The following is a 21,615-nucleotide window of genomic DNA, read 5'->3' as shown; positions in this document are numbered from 1 at the left end:
TTGTACTTTGAGCAAAGGTAAACAAAAAGATTTTTACGGGGTACTCGTACAAAGCGCTGGTTAACCGCGTTTCTCGGACCTTGTATGTATAATCGGCTCCGCACGCATAACCGATACCGTGCGTAACCCACATGCGTGAACTATGCCACGAGTGCAGCCATTTTCCAATCCAAACTCTTTCTGATACATGACCAAAACCCGTTCTCCGGTCCTAAATTAAAGTAACGGTTTCTGGAACTTGGTCATGTGTTGTTAAAGTAACTGCAAAACCCTAATTCCCAAAACCAAAATTGAATTGAATTGAATTCAATTCTTATGTTAAGAAATGGACGGCAATTCAACCGCACCACTCCGATCACGAAGCTCACAATCTCCATCACCGTCACACTCCCACTCCGCCTCCGCCTCCGCCTCCGCCACGTCATCCATCCACAAACGCAAACTCACCGCGCCGCCCTTCCCGTCCTCCTTCGATGGCGCCCTGACCTCCAACGACGACCTTGAGAGCATCAGCGCCCGCGGCGGCAACGACTCCGACGACTCCGAAGAGTTCGAGGACGTCGTGGACGATGACGAGGACGAATACGACAATTCCTCCATCCGCAACTTCACCGCCTCCCGCCTCGAGGCGCCTACGGGCCGCAACACCAAGCTCAAGACCGACAGTTCGGTCAAAATTGAGCCCAGTGAAGGAGCCAAAGACGGTGGTACGCCTGCGGTGTCCGTTTCCACTCCCGCCTCGGGGTCGGGGGCAGTGGTGAAGGAGGATACCGTTAAGAGTATATTTACGGAGAATTTGCAGACCAGTGGAGCTTATTGTGCCAGAGAGGAGAGTTTGAAAAGAGAGGTAGTTTCTGTTTCGCTGATTTTGCGGATTTTGTAAACCAGGTTGTTGATATCATATATTTGCAGGAGGAAACAGGAAAACTGAAGTTTGCATGTGTATCGAATGATAAAATTGATGAGCATATGATTTGGTAACGACTTCTCTCTCTTAGGACTGTGAACAATCGAACGTATAGTGAATTGTTACGTGGGAAGTTTGTTTATGTTCGTTCGCTTAATAAATGATACGAACATGAACAAGGAATTTCGTTTGATTAACTAAATGAACGAACATGAGATGTTTGTTCAACTGTGTTCATTCAGAAAGTTTGATAATGTGTTTAATGTTTGTTCGTTAAAGGTTTTTTTTTAATATTTGTTAATGACTTTTGTAATTTCTAATCTTATCATATAGATTTAAGTAAATTATTAACTATAAACAAAAATGTATATGAGTATTATTTGATTAACATATATGTAAATTAACTTATGAATATGAATGTTAAAAACAACTTCAACACAAACTTGGTAAACTACTGTTGACGCTAACTATTCTCAGTTCACAAACAAGTTCATTTCCTTAATGAACAAACACGAACAAGAAATTTTGTTCGGTTAGGTGTCTGTGAACCGTTTGCTTGTCTGATAAAAGCTTAACGGACGATCATGAACAAGGCCTTGTTCGGTTCAGTTTGTTTTGAGTACAGCCTTACTCTCTCTTCATATGAAAGAAATAGGATGAAAATAGCTTCTGGTTTTATGTATCCATTCAAATAAAGGGCCTTGTAAATTGTAAACTAGTGTTTGTTATGTGTAATAATAATAGTAGTCTAATAGATGGACATATTAACATTGTTTTTAAGTGCACCAGTTACACTAATATTCATATTTTTGAAAGGTTAATTGGACTGAAGAATATCTTTGCAAGGCAACTATCTAACATGCCTAAAGAATACATTGTTCGTCTTGTGATGGATAGGTATGTTGTTAGCCTGTGTTCTTCATAGAAAATGGCTAAATAACTTATTAATAATACAGAAATAGTGCTTCTAGGTTTATTTTTCATCATCTTATAATAATATTTGAACTGTACATGTAAATCGATGCAGAGGCCACAAATCTGTAATGGTTATCAGACACAATACTGTTGTTGGTGGCATTACATACCGCCCTTATATCAGGTACAAGTGTTACATGTGTTATCATATGATATGATATGATTTTATTTCCCGTTAGAGATAAATATGCGCATTTGTTTACTATCTCATATTGCTTTTTATTGTTTTTTTTTTGTTTTTTTAACGTTGGTTTTTTATTGTTTGTGTGACATTTTAGCCAAAAATTTGGAGAGATAGCTTTTTGTGCAATCACGTCAGTTGAACAAGTAAAGGGTTATGGGACTAGACTAATGAACCATTTAAAACAACACGCACGAGATGTGGATGGGCTCACTCATTTTCTAACATATGCAGACAACAATGCTGTCGGCTATTTTAATAAACAGGTACACGATTTATAATTTTTTGGTAACATGGTTATTGGTTAGGGCTTTCATGTTATAATGATAAAATCTTTTTAGTTTGTTTTTCATTTTTAACCCTTTTCTTAATTTCTTTTCACACTCGTATCACATTTTAACCAATTCACATAATTTAAATATTTAACATAAGGTTAAAAGATTTTTTATATCATAGTTTGTTATTCGTAAAATCTTTGTTAATAATGATACTAATAGCAAGCATTAAAAAACATAAATGCCATATAAGATTTTATTGTCATTTGTCTTTGTAAACGTTAAATTAGTTCTTACAATTGAGGAGATACGTAAAAAACTTTTGAACATCATAAATATTTGTTTACGTTTAGAGTTAATGTAATTATAATTGCTAAAAGCAACTTTTTAACAACTTGTGGAAAGCTGATGTGGTAAAATGGCAAATTTTTTAAGATGTTCTTATTCTAGTAATATCGTTTAGTGAACCAATTAACAAATCTGTATATTCATTTCAGGGCTTTACAAAAAATATTAACTTGGAGAGAGAACGATGGCATGGGTATGTATATATGAAATTTTAAAAAGCTCACATCTTATTTTGCTTTATTAAAATTCATAGGCTGTCTCCTAATATATCTTAACTATGTGGTATTATAGGTATATAAAAGATTATGACGGAGGTATTCTTATGGAATGTAAAATTGACCCAAAGCTTCCATACACTGATTTATCAACCATGATTCACCGTCAGAGGCAGGTAAAGTTACACGGCTTGAATAATATTTCATTTGAAAATAATGAAAAACAACATATTATTTTTGGTTTATTTTATGTTTCAGGCCATTGATGAGAAGATAAGAGAGCTTTCAAATTGTCACATTGTGTACACCGGTATTGATTTCCTAAAGGTATGCTCACAGTAAATTAATTAAAGGGCCGATTCGGGTTAAATGGGTTAATAGTCAATCCAACTCAACCGTGGCCCGTTTCTACCCATTTGAGCTTTTACTCTTTATACCAATGATGGAAAATTTCAAATGCATATACGTTATTATATAGCTATTTACAAATGTCGCAATTATGCATCGCAATTAGTTGTGCTGACAGCTAAGATAGGAATCTTCTTTATAAGGTGATACTGCTAAATTTGCAACTTATTTTTTCAGAAAGAAGCTGGAATCCCAAAACGGGCTTGTAAGCTTGAAGATATTCCTGGTTTGAGTAAGCTCGTTAATCCTTGCTGTTATAACAGTTTGCTAAATTTGTGTTAATCTTTAGTGAGACATTTATTATTATTAGTTTGTTCTCTTCTGTTTTCATGTGACATGTTAATCTATCTTTTGTTTTCTAAAAGAACTGTTTATAAGATTTAGTTAAACGAACAATCACGATCGCATGTCTTGTTTGTTAGTTGATGTTCTTTTAAGTTGTTTGTTTAGTTTATTAAATTAAAATATCGCCTCTTACCATTTAGTCCAGTTTTATTATTAGGCCCAACATACTGACACTCATGTTTACATTTAGTTGGTGTTCGCTTAGTTATGTTCGTGCATCCATGTTCAATTATATTTGTTCACTTGTGTTTGTTTACCTTCATGAACTTGTCGCTTATACTATTAATAAACAAATTTAACATGTATATGGTCATTTTTCTTAATAAAATAACCCAAACAAGAAAACTTTGGTCGTATAATTGATCGTATCCGATCGCTTTGTTCGGTTAAAATTAAGCGAAGCGAACAGACACAAACATACTCAATCCACCCATATTTCCAGCTCTAATATTTCTGATTTTGAAGATTTCTGGATCTTGTAGTTAGGTTGTGGTTTATTTGGTGATGAATTCTTGATGATATTATTTTTAGTTTTAATGTTGTTTGTTAATTTTAATCTTAATTAAATTGCAGGGACAGCTGGGTGGACTCCTGATCAATGGGGACACTCTCGCTTTAAATATTTCAATGCTTCTCCGGATGGTACCTTAAACCAAAAGTTGACTGGATTCATTCGTTCCATTTTAAAGGCAAGTTTTTCATTCATAAGTTTTTTACTGGGTATGATTGATTGATTTTTTATCCATAAGTTTCAATCTGAACTTATATAATTTTTTATATATAAGTTGCATTCTTGATGTGTTTTAGTTTCATGTGGCTATTTAAACCTGTTTATGTAAAATGGGTCAATTTGGGAGTTAGTTTGGTAGTAGAGGTGCTCATGGGTCAGTTTTGGGCTAAAAATGAAACAAAAAACTGAAAATGCGAATCTGGGTCGTTTAGTTTTTGGTTCACAATGGGTTCGGTTCAGTTTTAGTTTTGCCATTTTGGCTTGAAATTTTGTAGGCTAAAAAAGGCCCAAGTTAATGAATTTGGGCTCAAAGTTTTTTTTTAATCAATGATTAATTTATTAATACGCATTTGGAAGTTATAATCCGCAAATCCATTTACGTCATTAATTATTTTTCTATAAATTACTTAACATTCAGAAAATGAAAGTTATAATCCGTTAATCCAGTAACAAAAGTCGTTTTTCCAGCTTTTACGGGTTCAATTTTTTATTTGGTACATGCAATACTGAAATCAAACTCGAAATTTGGTTTTTGAACAAAAAAACATAAAACCAAACTGTGGTTTTTTTGAGTTGGGTTCAGTTATGTCGGTTTTTTCGGTTTCATGCACACCACTAATTGTTTGGCTTCCAACAAATGGGTAAAACTCGAATCTTTAGTGTTTACAATCTTCTAAATTACTTTTAAAAAATAAAGTTCATGATTTTAGTTTTAAGTTATGTATGTTGTTGTAATCATATATAATAGAACTAATTGTATAAAGAGAACCAATTAATATGACCAAAATAATTTATTGTAAGCAGGCACTGCATGATCATGCTGATGCTTGGCCTTTTAAGGAACCTGTTGATGTTCGCGATGTTCCCGACTATTATGACATCATTAGAGATCCCATGGGTAATTATGCTGCTATTATTCTTTCTGTCTAATTATTACATTTTAGTAACATTTTGTTTGCGTACTGTATTTCTTGTCGCTATATATGATCATTATTTAAAAAACATTCTGCTTACTTTTTTCACCCCTCATTCTATTGGTGGTAATTTTGACCTGTTTTTTGATGAACGGGTCAAAATAGGCTATAAGTAAAGTGGATAAGTCTTAAAACATAAGTTAAACTAGAAAAAAAGAGCTGAAGGTTATTGAAAGCCTATAATAAATGCATAAAAATAGGGGTGTAAACGGGACAAGTCTCAGCTCGACTAGGCTTGTTTAACTTAGAGCTCGAGCTCGGCTCGTGTATTATTGATATTATTTTCATTTTATCATAATTTATATATAATAATAATTGTTATATAAAGAAAAGTGGGTAAATCTAAACACATTAGCTAAGCTATCTCTTTGCAACTAGACTAGAGCAAGTGGTTGGATCTTGAAAAGTGACCATCAGGACAAGTATGTCGCCAGAATAAAAAAGTAGGGTCATTGGAGCTAGGTGGCGGGTTATCATTTCCGGTCGAGCTAGTGTCACCAGTAAAACGCCACCCAGTGATCTACGCTTGGTGGAGCAGAAAGTGGTCAGAGCTAGTGTCATGGGGTGGTTAGTTGCCAAAAAAATGACACCGAAATCTTGGTTCCCACACAAAACCTTGCGAGAAATACCAGATCTGAGGATTGCTTTTGCTGTGTTTGTGGAGTGGAAGCGTTGGCAGGAGAAGTCTAGAAAAGTGTAGAGAGAGAAACGAGGGTTACCTATTACTTGGGATGAGTGGTGGCTGGTGTTGGGCAACCCACTAACCTTGGTCACCGCTCCATACCACTGGTAATCCCTTTTTCTCATATATCCGTCTCTCTCTACACTATTCTATCCTATTTTGGCTATTATTATTAGAGTAAAAGAGAAATGTCGTGTCACAAGACATTTTTTGATTTTTTTTTGTTTTTTTTTATTTCCTTTATTTTGTTACAAAATGTGTTTTTTTTTAAATTTTGTTTTGTACCAGTTTTTTTTATTCTTTTTTTTTGTTGATTCTTGTAGAGTAAAATTTTGTATGTGCCGCAACGCTTGGGTATTACTGATGTCTAGGTTTCAACGCTCGGGTTTTAACACTTGGGTTTCACTTAGGGGTGTTCTTCAGGTTAGTTTTTCGAGTTTCAGGTTCTTCAAGTTTTAAAGTTTTACATACAGACCCGAAACCCGATCCAAATCTCACGGTTTCTTTGAGTTCGGGTTTTTCGGGCTGGGTTAATCGGGTTTAGTGTATTCTAGTAAAAGAACTATGGTTATATCAAAGTTCGGGTTTTAACGCCCTGGTTTTACCAACGTTTGGGTTTTACCGACCGAATAAGCATCGTTTTAAATATTTAATTTTAATTTGGCGATTTTTTTTTGTTTCTAATTTTGGTACAATGACGAACGTAACCGATGCTGACCGAATACGCGTCAACTCGTCGCTGAAACCCTTGGGTTTTACCACTATTTATGGGTTTTATTGATCGAATAAACATTGTTTTAAATATGTTAAAAGTTTTTTTATTTTATATAATAAGTTATACGATTGTCGTTACTTTTTTTGATTTTTGTTTTAAATATGTTAATTACGAATTTATTTTTCTAGTCTTGGTTCTGGTACCGTAACGAACGTAGCTGGTACTGACCGAATTTGTGTAGGCTCGCCGCTACAACGCCCATGTTTTACCGACCGAATTCACCGCGCAACACGCGTGGGAAATCACTAGTTGCTTCTATAGTTTTATTCCATAAACACATCCACCCGGGAACCGAGATTTCAGTGTTTTTTGACAACCCACCACTGTTATGCTCTACTGGGCGTTGATCATTGGTTAGCGTTTTCTCCGGCAACACTAGCTTGTCATACTTCCTGCGACTTACTTTTCTATCAGACTAGACGTTGACCAGGACAACACTAGCTCTGACAACTACTTTCCAAGTTATGGAAACATACTTTTGGTACGATGGCTTACTAGCCAGATCTGACGATCGTTGTGGTGTTACAGAACCAAGGCGTGACCAAAACGAAACAAGATATGGGATGTTATGGGGGGAGGAAAGGTAGGAACTTCTTGACTTTGTAGGCTCATGGCCCGGAAATAATAAACTCGGTCTAACTCGTTCTTTAAGATCGCATTTGATCACTTTTAGTAGCGCAAGGCATAACAAGCAGATCTAGTATCTTTTTAATGAGGTTTGTAGGTCGTTGTTGGTGGGCTATTGTAGGGATTCGGTAGAGACCCAACATTGTTCGTAGGTGACGAATATATGTGAGAAATATGTTGGTTGAGGGGAAGAGGATAAATGGACCTAGGATTCGATGGGGAAATTTGAGCGACATGATTGATATATTCAATCTAAAGGCCATCTGGATGAGCTTATGTGGACTGGATGGGGACGCAAACTAAATGTGGGATGCTATGGAAACCACCGTTACAGATCTAACAATGGAGACTCAAGGTCACAATGGAAACGATAAGCAAACATATGGAGTCTTGGTGGTGGAATGAAGAAGTATTAAACATGAAAAATTGAGAGGCAAAGAAGGCTAGGTTTTATCAACTTTGTTTTAAGCTCTATTTCTAAAGCTTGAACTCAACTTGTTAGTGATTTTTCAAGCTCGAGCACGACTCGGTCTTGGTTCATTTATTATTTATTAGATGCATTTTTATTTATTTATTATATAGGGTGTATATAGATTTTAATTATATTTTGTATATATAGAACATGATATATATTAATTAGTTACTTCTCTCAGTTTTATATATAAAAACAATAATATATAAAACCATTTAAATAAATAAAGGCTAGTTTTGGTCAATGAGTGAAGTTCGTGTTCAGGCTCGTTTGTTATACAAGCTTAATTTTAGGCTCGAGTTTAGGTTTGTTAGGTTTAGGGCACACGCGAACTGAACACAAATACGAAAGCAATAAACGAAAACGAGGATTTAAGGTGGTTCGGTCTAAACTGACATACGCTCACGGGTGGCAACTAGGTGTTCTTTATTGAGTGGCAAATAATTACAAGTACATGGCGTGGTATAAATAGAGACTAAACTAGGGTTTGTAATTTATTTAACAAGAAATCTAAACTGGGTTGCGATTGGGACCGCTGCCCGCACTCGTCTTCTATTGTGACTTTATATAATAAACCAGCTCGAACAAGGCCTACGAGCAATCTTCCATTATGAGGCCTAACACTTTCATCTGCGCTCTTGCATTTGATCATATATCTATAATTTGAACATTAATCAGCTTCTGATTGCCATCACCTTCCCATCAACTCACCCTGAAGGCCCGTTGAAGCTACCTAGAGCCCAACACGTCAGGCACGGTTAAACCTGCCCCTGACTCGTTCTCTGTCCCTACCAACTCTTACCGAAACAAACAATCGGATCCTGTACCTTGAGAACAAACATTCTTTATATTCAGCAAGCGGATGAGACTTTTATAGCTGGAATATTGGTTTTTTTAACCCACTTTCGACCTGGATCTGTAACTAAACACGACCTGTGCTCCCACTGTCACGATGTCCTTTGATTGGTTTAACCTTTCTGGCCTGTTCATCCTAAATCATCACTTTGGCCCTGGTTTGCTACTTGCTAAAAGAACCTTCTTCTGCCCACGAGATTCCGTGATCCAGATTGTCTTTCATCGGAACTTGATCAACGCCTTCTGGTGATACGTCGACCCATTATGTACAACGAACCTATTTTCTTGCCATGAGCCAACAGGAGATTCTCTTTGACTACCTTCCACTACCCATTTCCGAACTTGGTCATATAAGTGCCCAACTGAAATTAAACGTTTAACTTGGAATAACTCTCACGTCTTTCAAAGTCCAACAAGCACCGACTAAAATTATCAAATCAATATCTCCCATACTCGTAACCTCCAGAATATCATCGTTCGCAAGTCGAACCTTTCCAAAATCCCCAAACTTAAGATTCTTCATCGTTTTACTACAGTGAGTGGCATGAAACGATGCACCAAAATCCATCACCCAAGCATCAAAGTTAATCTCAACACTGCAAACCAACGCCTCATCACTAGTGACCCCACCATATGTGTCGTTTTCTGTAACGTTCTACTCTTATCATTTGGACACTCATTACTGATGTGTCCCATCTCTTTACAACTCCAACATGCAATATCTTTACGAGTCTTAGACTGACTCCTCTTCCTGCTCTCACTACCTCGTTCTTTTCTCCTACCCTATCCAATAATTCATATTCTCGTGATTGATAGGTGATAGCCTAGCACACATTTCAAGCCATTTCCAAAAAGTGCCTTTTAAACTCTCTTGCTGACAATTTGGCAGAGCAATCGTAGGAAAGAATCCTCCAATTTCTGTCTTCAATCCAGCTTCAAATCTTAACAACAAGCTAATGAAAACTGAGAAACATAGCTGAAAGACAGTTATAATAGTAAATAGTGATCTTAATAGCGCCTGCATACTCATTCCTAGAGACTCCCCTTTCTTTTTTATTACAATCAAGCCAAAGTTCAAAAATATCTATCCATGTAATAGCAGCCCCTTATTAATATGATCAAAATATGAAACTTCGTTTTAGCTTTCCATTTATGCCATATGTACCCACTTGTTTTCCTTTTCGAACAACCACCCTCAATGAACATAATGGAAAACAACAACTTGGATTTCCATTTGTGCCAATAATACACCAACGACTTCTTTTTTAAGACCACATTTCCCACAACAAATAATTCTGGTAATAACCCAAAATGGTAAGCACTACCAGCAACCTGAATATCTTTTATAAAAGCTTTTAATACAATTCCATGGTCTTTGGTCAAACATAGTTGCTGGCATTTTAGGTCTTGCTTTGGAGCCTGTTGTTGTAACTTTAATGAAGTTCTGTGTTTGATATATAGAAAGATAAAATGTTGACTTCCCCATGTTGGAAGCTGATGTAGCCATCGGTTTCTAACAGTACCGATGCCATATCAATCTTCCCAATATGTGAAAACGACCCGTGGATCTCAGTAATTATGTCTTCCAATTCTTTTTTTCCTTCCTTCAGAATTGGTGAATGACATCCTTTTCCTTCAAAATAAATGACTAGTGCATTTTCAAATTCACCACCTTTGCATTCCATGTCACAAACCCAACTGGTATCTGTTGAAGTCAATAGTTTCTCTCTTCCACTTACTTAGTTCTATTCTTAAATCCGAGACTCCCACATATTCATCTAATTTCATCTGATGGTTTAACCTAAGACCCAATTGTACCGTCCCACAAGCTTCCATTAACTTAATCTCTATTTTTTCTTGATTCAAAACTGCTACATCATGGAGACTCACTTCTAATTCGAGTCTTGTGTCATGATTTAAAGCATTATTTTCATGTGTATCAATAGGAAGATTAATGTGAAACACATCTTTCCTATTATTAGTTTCATTTGTACTTGATTCATCACCCAAAATTTCCTTTATTTCAGTTATAACATTCCTAGGCATTTCATCAACAACCTTGGATGCACTCTTATTATCATTTCCAATTTCTCTTAAAACATCATTATCAATTACCCTTCCGTTCTCCAAGAAATCATTAATATCAAATACCTTGAAGGCTTCATATAAAGAAGAATTTGGATCATACGGAGAAAACGAATCTTCCAATTCATTTGCATCCAATTTCAAAGCCAAAGAAATTGCTTCTTTCAATGTGTGAAAACTATACTGATGCCATGTCATAAAACATCTCTAATTTCTTGTTCAAGGCCATTCATAAAGAGGTATATAGCATAATATTCACTAATTTCTTCAGAACTTTTAACTTGACTGAACAAAAATTCGAATTCCTCACAAAAGTTCTTAGCCGTACCTTCTTGCCTTATTGTCATAATCTTTTCAACTGCTAATTCCATGGTTGAATTGTTGCGGTTGTGAAAATCCATGTTGAATTGTTGATTGCTGTGTTGAATCTTGATTGTTCTTGTTGCCCTAATTCTTAAACAATTGATTCGTGTGTTGTCACTATTGATGCTAACCCACAAGTCAGAGGAAATAATGCTTTGATATCACTTCTTACGTATCCAAATAGAATGATCGAAGATTAAGAGAAGAAGAATACTCAAATCATCGATAGATCATTCTTACTCATCTGATTGTTTAAGTACAATCTAACCTAATGTCACATAATAGACCCTCAACTATTCAACTATTTACAATTCCAATCCCTCTACTATTTAGTATGTAACAGCCTGCTGCCCGCACCCGTCTCCTTTTTTGACTTCATATAGAGCGGCTTTCGATTACATTATTATAGGGCTGTAAACGAACCGAACCGGACGACACCTTTGTTCGTGTTTGCCCGTTAAAGCTTTTGTTGACAAACGGACAATTCACAAACACACTACCGCACGAAAATTTGTGTTCGTGTTCTTTCAAACGGATTGTTCACGAACAGTCTCTTAAATCATGTCATTTAAAATTGGATTACATGGTGGTAATAATGTATTGTTTTCTATGGGTCGGTATTATAATCGAGTGTTCAGCGTAGTTTTCAAATATTTAGGCATTAAACATTAATGGATATTAAACTGATTGTAGATCTTAAGACCATGTCAAGACGGGTGGAGTCAGAACAATATTATGTGACACTTGAGATGTTTATTGCTGATGCAAGGAGGATGTTTGCCAACGCTAGAACATATAACTCTCCTGAAACTATTTACTATAAATGTTCCACCAGGTAAATCATTTCATTGAAGATTTGCATTTTTTTACATATACGGGTATCTATTAGGGGTGTGAATTTTTGACATGCATGTACCTGGCATGAAAGTCGTGGGCTTGGGTTTGGTTTTGGTATAAATGCATTTGAGTCAGTGTTGACCCGGTTAACCCAGTTTTTTATTTTTATTTTTTTAAATGTGTTTTATGTAATAAATTAAATTGGTTATGCAAAAATCTACACCTAAAACGGAAACTAACATAAGATTTTTTAAATATAATGCAATTGTTTTATATGATTTTTTTTACTTTTTGTTGTATAAATGTAAATTGAAGTATTAATATTAATATGAGAAAACAATAAAAAATAAAAACTTTCGGGAAAACAGTCCTGTTTGGGTCAACTCATGAATATGCACGTCTACTTTAGTTCACGGGTCACTTTTTCTGGTTTGGGTTGTGTTTGTGTTAAATTCTCGGTTTGTGCTGGTTGGACTCGACAAACCGCGAACGCTATCCGTTAGAACCCTTAGTGTTATTTTGCATGATGTGATCCATCTTTCCTTGCATCAAATTTAGCGCGGACAGTTTTGACTTGTTCAGTTATAAATGAGTAGATTCATATTAGGCTGTGTAGTGGAGGAGCTACAAAATGGGCGTTTTGCATCATGTGGTGCCCAATCAGCAAAATGTGGGTTTTTGTTTTTGGGGTGTAATGGTGTTGTAGCCCCATATATATATATATATATATATATATATATATATATATATAGGGGAGGGTTATTTTGAGAACCATTGTGAGTTTTAAGAACTTTAAGAACTCAATTTTGAACCACACATTTAATTAAATGATATGAAATATGTGGTTGAGATTAAATTTAATTAAAAAATGAAGCAGGAGAGAGAATAAGTATTTTTGATAATTACACAAGTTTAAACGTTAGTTACACATGTGTAAAAAGTCGATTCGGTGTGTAAAAAAATACCGTAATTTTTTGTACATCACTTACACTTACGTATTACACATGTGTAAAAAAAAATTGTTACGTTGAGTTCTTTCGAGTTCTTAAAACTCAAAGTGGTTCTCAAAATAAATCAATCCTATATATATATATATATATATCTCACACACCTATATATAATAATATTAAACAGAAACACACAACAGGCGACAAATAGTTGTCGCCCCCCCACAATTTGCCCCATTTGTATCCTGGGGGGCGGTGTTCTCGCCCCAAAACCATATTTGTCGCCCCAATCTCTCGCCCAGTACATGCACCCTTATGTTTGATCTCTAGCATGTCTCGAGTAAATTTGAAAATTAACTAAAAAGAAAGCGGGTCACACAATATTGCCCAAGACCTTGTAAATCATTTTATTCAGAAAATTAGAGGGTTTTCTTGTCAACCAACTTGTAGTTATTTTACCCATTATCTCTAGTATTATTCATTCAAACGGTTATTATGCAGGCTAGAAACCTTCTTCACAAGTAGAGTTCAGTCGGGTGTGCAATCGTTTCTGAAAATTTAGCAACAAGAAACGGGAATTGTTCACAAGATTCGTTGGTATAAATAAAATGTTCATGTATCCTGTTTATGTTATATTTGCAATGTAGTTGGCATTTAACAAAAACTGTAGATTGGTTAGAGACACCGGTCCTAAGTCCTAATAACTGGAGACCTATAATTGTAGTTTTTTATTTGTATCTTTGTATTTGTAGTTTCGTTGCAAGTAATAAAGTACCGGTTAAGGTTACTTGTTAAAATGACTTTCTGGTATGGTCTTAGTTATTAAAGAGAATGATTTGTAGTCATAAAAAACCTTCAAAAAAAATCATAACTCAAAAATATTTTAACATCTTCCTCGTTCTAAAAAAAAAAGACACAATGTTGAAAAAGGCTCACTGTGTTTTTATTTCTATTGTGTTTTTATGTTTATTTCTTTATTGATTGTGTCATTTTTTCTTGAAATTGTGTATTTTTTTATTATGTTTTGTTAATTATTTAATATTGTGTTATAATTTTTGTTCGGCCTTGTGTTATAATTTGTGATATATTGTGTATTTTTTTATTTATCATTGTGATTTTTGTATATTTTCGTCATGTATTTTCATCTTTTTTTTTGGTAACGGGAATAATTGAGAAAAAATTTATTTTTTTAATCTTTTTGTTTTTTATTTATATTTTAAGTTATAAATTTTTATTATTTTTTTGAACTTTTTTTGATATGATTTTTAAAGGTCACAAATCCTTTTCTCGCTTATTATATTTTCTCTCTTGAATACAGTTTATAATATATACGTTATACATATATAAATGTGAAAAAACAACACTTTTACAAAGATGTGCGCGTTAATGTTTGTTGTTTTGCATAAACCTCTTAGAGGTATCCAAGGGACAGTCGATAACGTAGTATGAAAAGGGTCCTAAATCGCAATGTTTTATTCTATAAATGATTTAAAAAATGCCATTATTAGTATTATATATGAATTTAATTATAACCCAATCAATTAATCCCCAATGAACAGTTGCTTTATTATTATTATTATTATTATTATTATTATTATTATTATTTATTTTTCAATGATTGCGTTACCTCTTTTTATGTCACTTTATTAGAATTTTCTAATTAAACCTTTTGTTTTAGTTATTTAAATTATTAGCTTTTATCTCTTTCTTTGAAATAATTTTTCTATATAGTTTTTTATTTTTATTTCTGAAAACCCTTCTTTAATGTTAAAACCCTTTAGATCAAACGTTTCGTATTATGTTTTTATTTTTTTAACGGCTAATCTACCTTACTTTTACTCTAAACTAATATATCACTTGCCCGGATTAAATCTATGACATAAACCTCATCAAGTGAGCTAGTCTCACATTGGCTAGTATTTTTTAATTTTAGCTATTATCTATAACTAGTGTTTTACTTGATTCATTGTGTTGGGCAAGTCGGATCTGGTTATATATTAATCGTGTTGTAGCAGTACACTAATGTGGGTTTGATTGGTACGGGTTAAGTTCGTGAAGATACCGACACTACGCTAAAAAATAATGTGTCAACGCAGGAAAAAGTAGCGACACTTGTATAAATTATAATAAAAAATTAACATATTGGAAAAATCGTAACTGCAATGACACTGATTTTCCCAGGCATGTTGAGTGGAGAATATGGTCGGTAAAAACAGAGTGTAGAAGTGTCGAGTCAACGCAGATTCGGTCGGTTTTGGTTACGTTTGTTACGCTATTAGAACTAATCCAAAAAATGAATTCGTCAAATTAACATATTTACAAAAAAAAAGCCAAAAAAATAGCGGCACTCATATAACGCATTATAAAAACATACTTAAAACAACGTTTATTAGGTCGATAAACCCGGGCGTTTGTAAAACCCGCAGTGGCCAGTTGATTCGTATTCGATTGGTATTAGTTGCATTGCACCATAATTAAACCTAAAAAATAAACTTGTCGATTTAACATAGAAAAGAAGTAACATATTAAAAAATGAAATACTAAAAACGGTGTTTATTCAGTTGGTAAGTGAGTTGGTAAGTGCAGGTGTTGGTGAAACCTGGGAGATGGTGAAACCCCGACGGGTAAATCGAGCATTACGACGGTGAGCCGACGGGAATTTGGTCATAATCGATTACGTTTTGTTACAGTATAAACAACGTTGGTATAACCCAATTGTTAAAACCTAAATATTAATTTCGTAAATTAAACATTTAAAAAGATTAACATATAAATATATAATATACTTAAAACAACATTTATTTGATCGGTAAAACCCGGGAGTTACAGTGGTGAGTCTTAAAACCCGAGCGTTTTCGATGATGGGTGTTGCAGCAGTGAATCGACATGAATTAATTAGTTCTTGGTCAAATTCCAAGGGTTTTCGGTTGACTTGAAGTGTTCTCGGTCAACTTGAGGTGTTCTCGGTGACTCTCTGAGTTCTCGGTCAAACCTTATTGTTCTCGGCAGTGACTGTGTATCTGGGCCTATTCTATTGGGCCTTAGGATAACTGAACTTATATTTGGACTTATAAACTTGACAAGTACACTAATTTTTCACTTAAAATGAACCAAGTAACCAATAATTCATCAAATGTTGCACTGCATCAAGAATTGGACTCCATCATGGGAACTGCTACTCGTGTACCCCGTTTATTGTCACATGGGGGGTTTGCCGAGTGAAAGTTTAGATGTGAAAAATATGTGATGATGAAAGATGCAAAGATTTTGAGAAGCATTGTTCGGGGTACTCAAGCTATCACCTACCAACGAGAAAATTCTGAAGAAGTAGCTGTGAAGCCTGTCGAATTGTATGACGATGCAGATTATGAAAAGATTGAAGAGGACGAAAAGGCTCTTGCTACTTTAACTATGGCACTTTCACCCGAAATTGCCTTGGGATTTAGAGAATTATAGTCTGCAAAGGCATTGTGAGAAGCCCTTATTGAGGTGTATGAGGGTAATGAGGACATGAGAAGAAGCCGACAAGACCTCTTACGACAAAAGTTTGATATGTTCAATCATGTTCTGGGGGAGTCTTTAGAAACACAATTGCAAAGATTTATATCTCGGGTAACTGAAATGAGATATGCAAACATAAACTTGAACGCTGCTGAGACAAATAATAAACTAGTCAATTCCCTGCCACAGAGCTGGGATATGAATGTTGTTGTGATTAAGAAGACAAATGATCTCGCCAAGTTAACTTTTTCACAAGTGATGGCAATCATTAAAGCTTGTGACATGGATGACAAGAGGTGTGTCATAAATCATGCAAATTCCTACAATGTGGTCGGCTACAGTGTTGCTTCTAACAATGCTCTCATCTCGCAAGACAACATTCTATGTTTAATCTTCTCAGGGGCAGTACACTCCGCCGCAACAGTCTCAGAATAATTTCTCTATGTTTAAGTCTGCTCAAGGTCAATTCACTCAGGCACCACCACAACCAACTCCCGTGTTCTTTCCTTAACCTGTTCAACAATCTGCTTCTGCTGCTAAGCCCCAGCCATCTGCTGCATCTTCCAGTCAGTCTGCCAATCAGATTCTCTCTATCTCAAAGAAGACTCAAGAAAACATCGCCTTGATGGCAGGTTTCATGAATTTCTACAACGCCTTTCTTGCTGGAGATCTGGTTCAACCAGTTGTAGCTGCTGAGTTGGATCAAATCCATCCTGATGATGTGGAGGAAATGAATATCTCTTGGAAAATAGCCATGGCAGTTATTCGTGCGAAGAAATTTACAAAGAAAACAGGCAGAAACAAATGGAATGTGCCAGCTAACCAGAATGTGGGATTTAACAAAGACACTCTGAGGTGCTACAACTGTCACGAGCCGGGTCATTTCGCTCGTGAATGCACTAATCCAACTAAGGAAGGAAACAGAGAAAGGGCATTAGTTCCAGTGGGCAATGCAAGAGGAGAAAATGCAGTTAGTTCAGGTGAAGGCGAGTAGGGTTTGTTAGTTCAACAGTTCTCTTGGAATGATCAGATGGCAGCTCTCAACATCAACAATCATACTGCCAACTTTGCCAGGATTGATGCTGCTGAAGAAGAGAATGATGCTGAGGAACATATCAAAGATCTTCAATTTTCCTTCATGGCTTTCACCTCTTCCAGCTCACCCAAGGTAAGTTCTGAATTGTGTTCTCAATCTTCTGTTAATAAAGTTGATTTATATAAAACTCACAATAGTAACTTGATTAGAGAAATGGAGAAAATATAACATGAGAACTTCACTATTAAAAAATTCAAAAAAGCTTTAAAAGAAAAACTAGAGACACAACAAAAGGATGTTTCTAAACTTCAATCCGATTTTAGCATAAAATGCTGACACCACTTAGATGCTAAACTAGAAATTTGCTGATTTGACAGCTGAATTAGAAGCTTCTAAGTTGGAGATTGCCAAGTTGAATAATAAATTTGAAATTTTTGAATTTAATTTTAAAAAATTCGATGTCTCTAGTGCCGTTGTTGAATCCATGATCGAAAAACAATTAAAATGGAAAGAAACAAAGGGTGAGGGTATTGGGTATAGTGTGGTTCCCCCTCCCTATAATGATAATTACACTGGTCTTCCTCTTACCAAAGAAGAGGAAGAAATGAAAAAGTTTATGCAGTATGGTAAACCAACTGAAAATGGCAAAGGGGCAACTGACTCAGTAAAAGTTATTGAATCAACCTCAAGGGTGAATGATACTAATGTGTTAACTTCACGTGCAGATGAAGTAGTTGTTGAGGATTAGACCGATGAGGATGATGATTTACCTGTTTGAACAATAAAGACATTAACTCTAATGTTCATTTAAATTTGCTTGTTTTGAATTCTGTTACTTCAAATGTGTGTCTGGGATCTGTTTATAAGAGCAAAGACAATTGTGTTGTTGATTATTCTAAAAATTTTAAATTTAATGGTGTCTTTTTGAATGAAATTGATAACATTAAACATTCTGGTTAAAATTTGTCACCTAAGTTTGTTAAAGAAGGAAGTTCAAATGTTCACAATTGTGATAAATCAAAAAATAAGTCAGGTGTTAGGTACCAAGTGAAGCGAACTAGCTCACACAACAGATCAAGACCAGGAGTAGTCCACAATGAATTTTATGTTAAACATCAAACATGTTTTAACTATGGCACTCCTGGTCATATTGCTAGAAATTGTCCACACTGTCCATATGTCTCATACTATGGATACTATCAGGGGAATATGCCTCGAAATACTTTCCATAATAAAACCATGTATCATAATGCAAATCCCTCTGACGGTGATTGGAAAAGAAACAAGGCTGATAATAGGGATGAGAAAATCGGTACCGGTACCAAAATCGGTATCGATTTGGTACCGTCGGTACCGAAATCGGTACCGATTTGGTACCATGGTACCGAATCGGTACCAAAGTTTTAATATTCAGGATTGGTACGGCACCGGTATTTCCCGATTTTTTACCTTCGGTACCGGTATAATCCCGGTACCGTCCCGGTACCGGTACCAAGAATTTGAGATTTTCGGGATCAGGATTTTCGGTACCGGTACTGGTCGGTATCAGTACGGTACCATGCTCATCCCTAGCTGATAGGTTAAGCTTTCAACTAACCAAGCCCAAAATGTTTCAGAAGCGTGATAGAAACTTTGCTTCGGTCTCAAGAACCAAGTTTGTTTCTGGACCGAAACAAGTTCGGAAGTCAAAGTCAATTGTGCCTTCCGCTCGCAAACCGGAGACTAAGTCATCCATTCATACAAATAACAAAGCTTTTAAAACAAGATATGAGTGGCTTCCTAAATCTCCGGTGACTAAGCAATCATGTTCGATCTTAGATAATAGGGAAGACATGCCATGGAAATCCATGAGACGCTTAGATAAATTAGGTTTATGGACTGGGTACCAAAAACTAACTAATCTCACACATCGTGCAGGAACAACTGTGAAGGAATATCATCAGACCTTTGTATGTTGATAGGGGATGTTCCAGGCACATGACATGAGACATCACCCAACTGCACGACATTCAAATCTTTAACGGTGGATATGTTTCCTTTGCGGGAGGAGAGAATGGTAAGATTACTCAGAAGGGTAATGTAAGTAATGGTATTCTAAAATTTGAAAATGTCAATTTTGTTCCTGAGTTGAAACAAAATCTGCTCAGCATCTCGCAGATCTGTGATAAAGGCTTTTCAACCCATTTTACTAACAAAGAGTGTTTAATCCTAAAACCTAGTATCATCATACATGTTGGGTAGACAATTTGACAAGAAAAGACATAAGAGATATTGGAATCTTCTCGACACTCTCTGAAAATAGCGAAGTATGGATACCGAGCACACTTGGGCCTTCGAGCAAGCTTTTACTTATCCTAGCAAGGTATTTTGCCTTTCGGGCAAGGTTATCTTCTAGAATTTCTTTTAAGTGTCTGTAACACCCCAACCCGGAATAGGCTGACGTGTCACTATTACAGATATCATAGACCAAACAAAATCCATTTAAACGAATGAAAAGAATCTCATGACAACCAAAAGAGTTAAAAAAAACTGAAAGAAATTCTAAGTCAAATTTATAAAATGCTTAAATAAAAGAAAATTAAATCAAGTCCTTATTCTTGAGCTTCATTTTACTCTCATCTCTAATTTCCCCGATTTCCCGAATTACCTGCTAACAAATAAGACATGCACAAACAAAAAAAATACGGCTGAGCCAAAAATTGCCCAGTAACGGAAAGAACAATAGTACAGGTAAAGGCATACATAAGACAAAACACATACTGAACTGAAACTGAAACTATTGCGGATATAAAACCACGTTTTAGACCGAACTATAATTAGATGCGAAACATAATCCGATACATGATCGGGACGTAATCTGAATATACTCAAATTCAACCAAATGCATATACACATATCAAAACGGACCAGAAATAGAGCGAAACAAAATATAATTACTAAAATACACGACGATGTTAAAATAAATAGGTCGTGTAATACAGAAGCACCTAGAGCCTAAATAGAGGGGTACACAGCTAGCTAGTCCATGCACCAAGGAGACGGCGTGGGTGGCGTGCACACATTGTTCCATCTCAAACAGAAGTCAGGAGTCAGGAGTCGGAGCTAAGATCAATCTATTCGCCTATAAGTGGCCAAGGTACTACATAAGTACGGTCAGAGACGCCGTAAACTTTGATTATGCACTGTCACGATAAGTGCCATGTCGTTGACGCCCCAACGACAAATCAGAAATGCTCGGGTAACAGAGTACTGAACTAAAGTCGTATAACTAAAAATATTTAAACAGGAACATGCAATAATGAATTCAAAATATATATAACCTATTGCATGCTATAAAATTAATATAAACATATATTTCGAATAAACTGAACTAGATCTGTAACTGACAGATAACAAAAATCCGCACTACGAAGTGACAGACATCGAATATAAAATGGACTAGAACCAATACTATGAGTGAAGAAAAAACAGAATCCGTACCTTTGACAACAAGCAAAGCACAGTCAATAAAATCTAAGTGTGTCGTACAATAACCTATGGTTTGATTTCAATTTGGAATTAGATGTATTAACATAACTACTTTGGCAGATTCGTTGATTTTTCCCGAGACGGACACTATTTATATAGCAATAACGTATTGTGATATGTTGGTTTTAGTAATTATTCAAATACATTTACGTTTCCAAAATATAGCTAGTTATAAAAAAAATTGAAAATTCAAAACCTCCACTTAATAATGAAAAAGAAAAATATATATATATAACGTGACATTTATTTATCAAAACTTTTATCTTTAATTTATTTTATTAAAATATCCAAATATTTAAAAGTTATATATGATGGTGATAGGAGCCACTCATATCCATTATTATGGATATTCAGTAACTTTTGCCAATTCATACATACAAACACATCATGGATACTATAATCAAGTAAATGTAACTTGTCTTTAACAACCAACAGAATAAAAAAAAATAGTAGGCTCTTGATTTCCTTTCCCTTATATTATGCATGCATGAGATAAAATTTCAAATATGGTTTATATTAAAACGTAATCCATTGCCGGAACAAATCAAC

The 21,615-nt window shown here is 35.2% G+C and overlaps 1 protein-coding gene across 1 annotated transcript; it reads left to right on the top strand.

Annotated features, from left to right (window-relative positions):
• The first annotated feature begins 286 nt into the window (after positions 1 to 286).
• On the top strand, positions 287 to 13,788 carry LOC143634548 (histone acetyltransferase GCN5-like). The gene is made up of 13 exons (XM_077102590.1): positions 287 to 847; positions 913 to 977; positions 1,724 to 1,804; positions 1,935 to 2,006; positions 2,161 to 2,329; positions 2,836 to 2,879; positions 2,978 to 3,077; positions 3,160 to 3,228; positions 3,487 to 3,541; positions 4,228 to 4,343; positions 5,189 to 5,282; positions 11,911 to 12,052; positions 13,503 to 13,788. Exons 1-13 carry the CDS (start codon positions 326 to 328, stop codon positions 13,561 to 13,563), a joined length of 1,590 nt encoding a protein of 529 aa, XP_076958705.1. The 5' UTR covers positions 287 to 325; the 3' UTR covers positions 13,564 to 13,788.
• The last annotated feature ends 7,827 nt before the right edge of the window (positions 13,789 to 21,615 follow it).

Source organism: Bidens hawaiensis, unplaced genomic scaffold (genome assembly GCF_021521415.1).
Source record: "Bidens hawaiensis isolate Kalapana, Puna unplaced genomic scaffold, B.hawaiensis_p1.1 tig00007117_1, whole genome shotgun sequence".
In the NCBI taxonomy this organism is placed as follows: Eukaryota; Viridiplantae; Streptophyta; class Magnoliopsida; order Asterales; family Asteraceae; genus Bidens; species Bidens hawaiensis.
The sequence above is the reverse complement of the archived record's forward strand: the minus strand, read 5'-3'. Positions and strand labels throughout refer to the sequence as shown.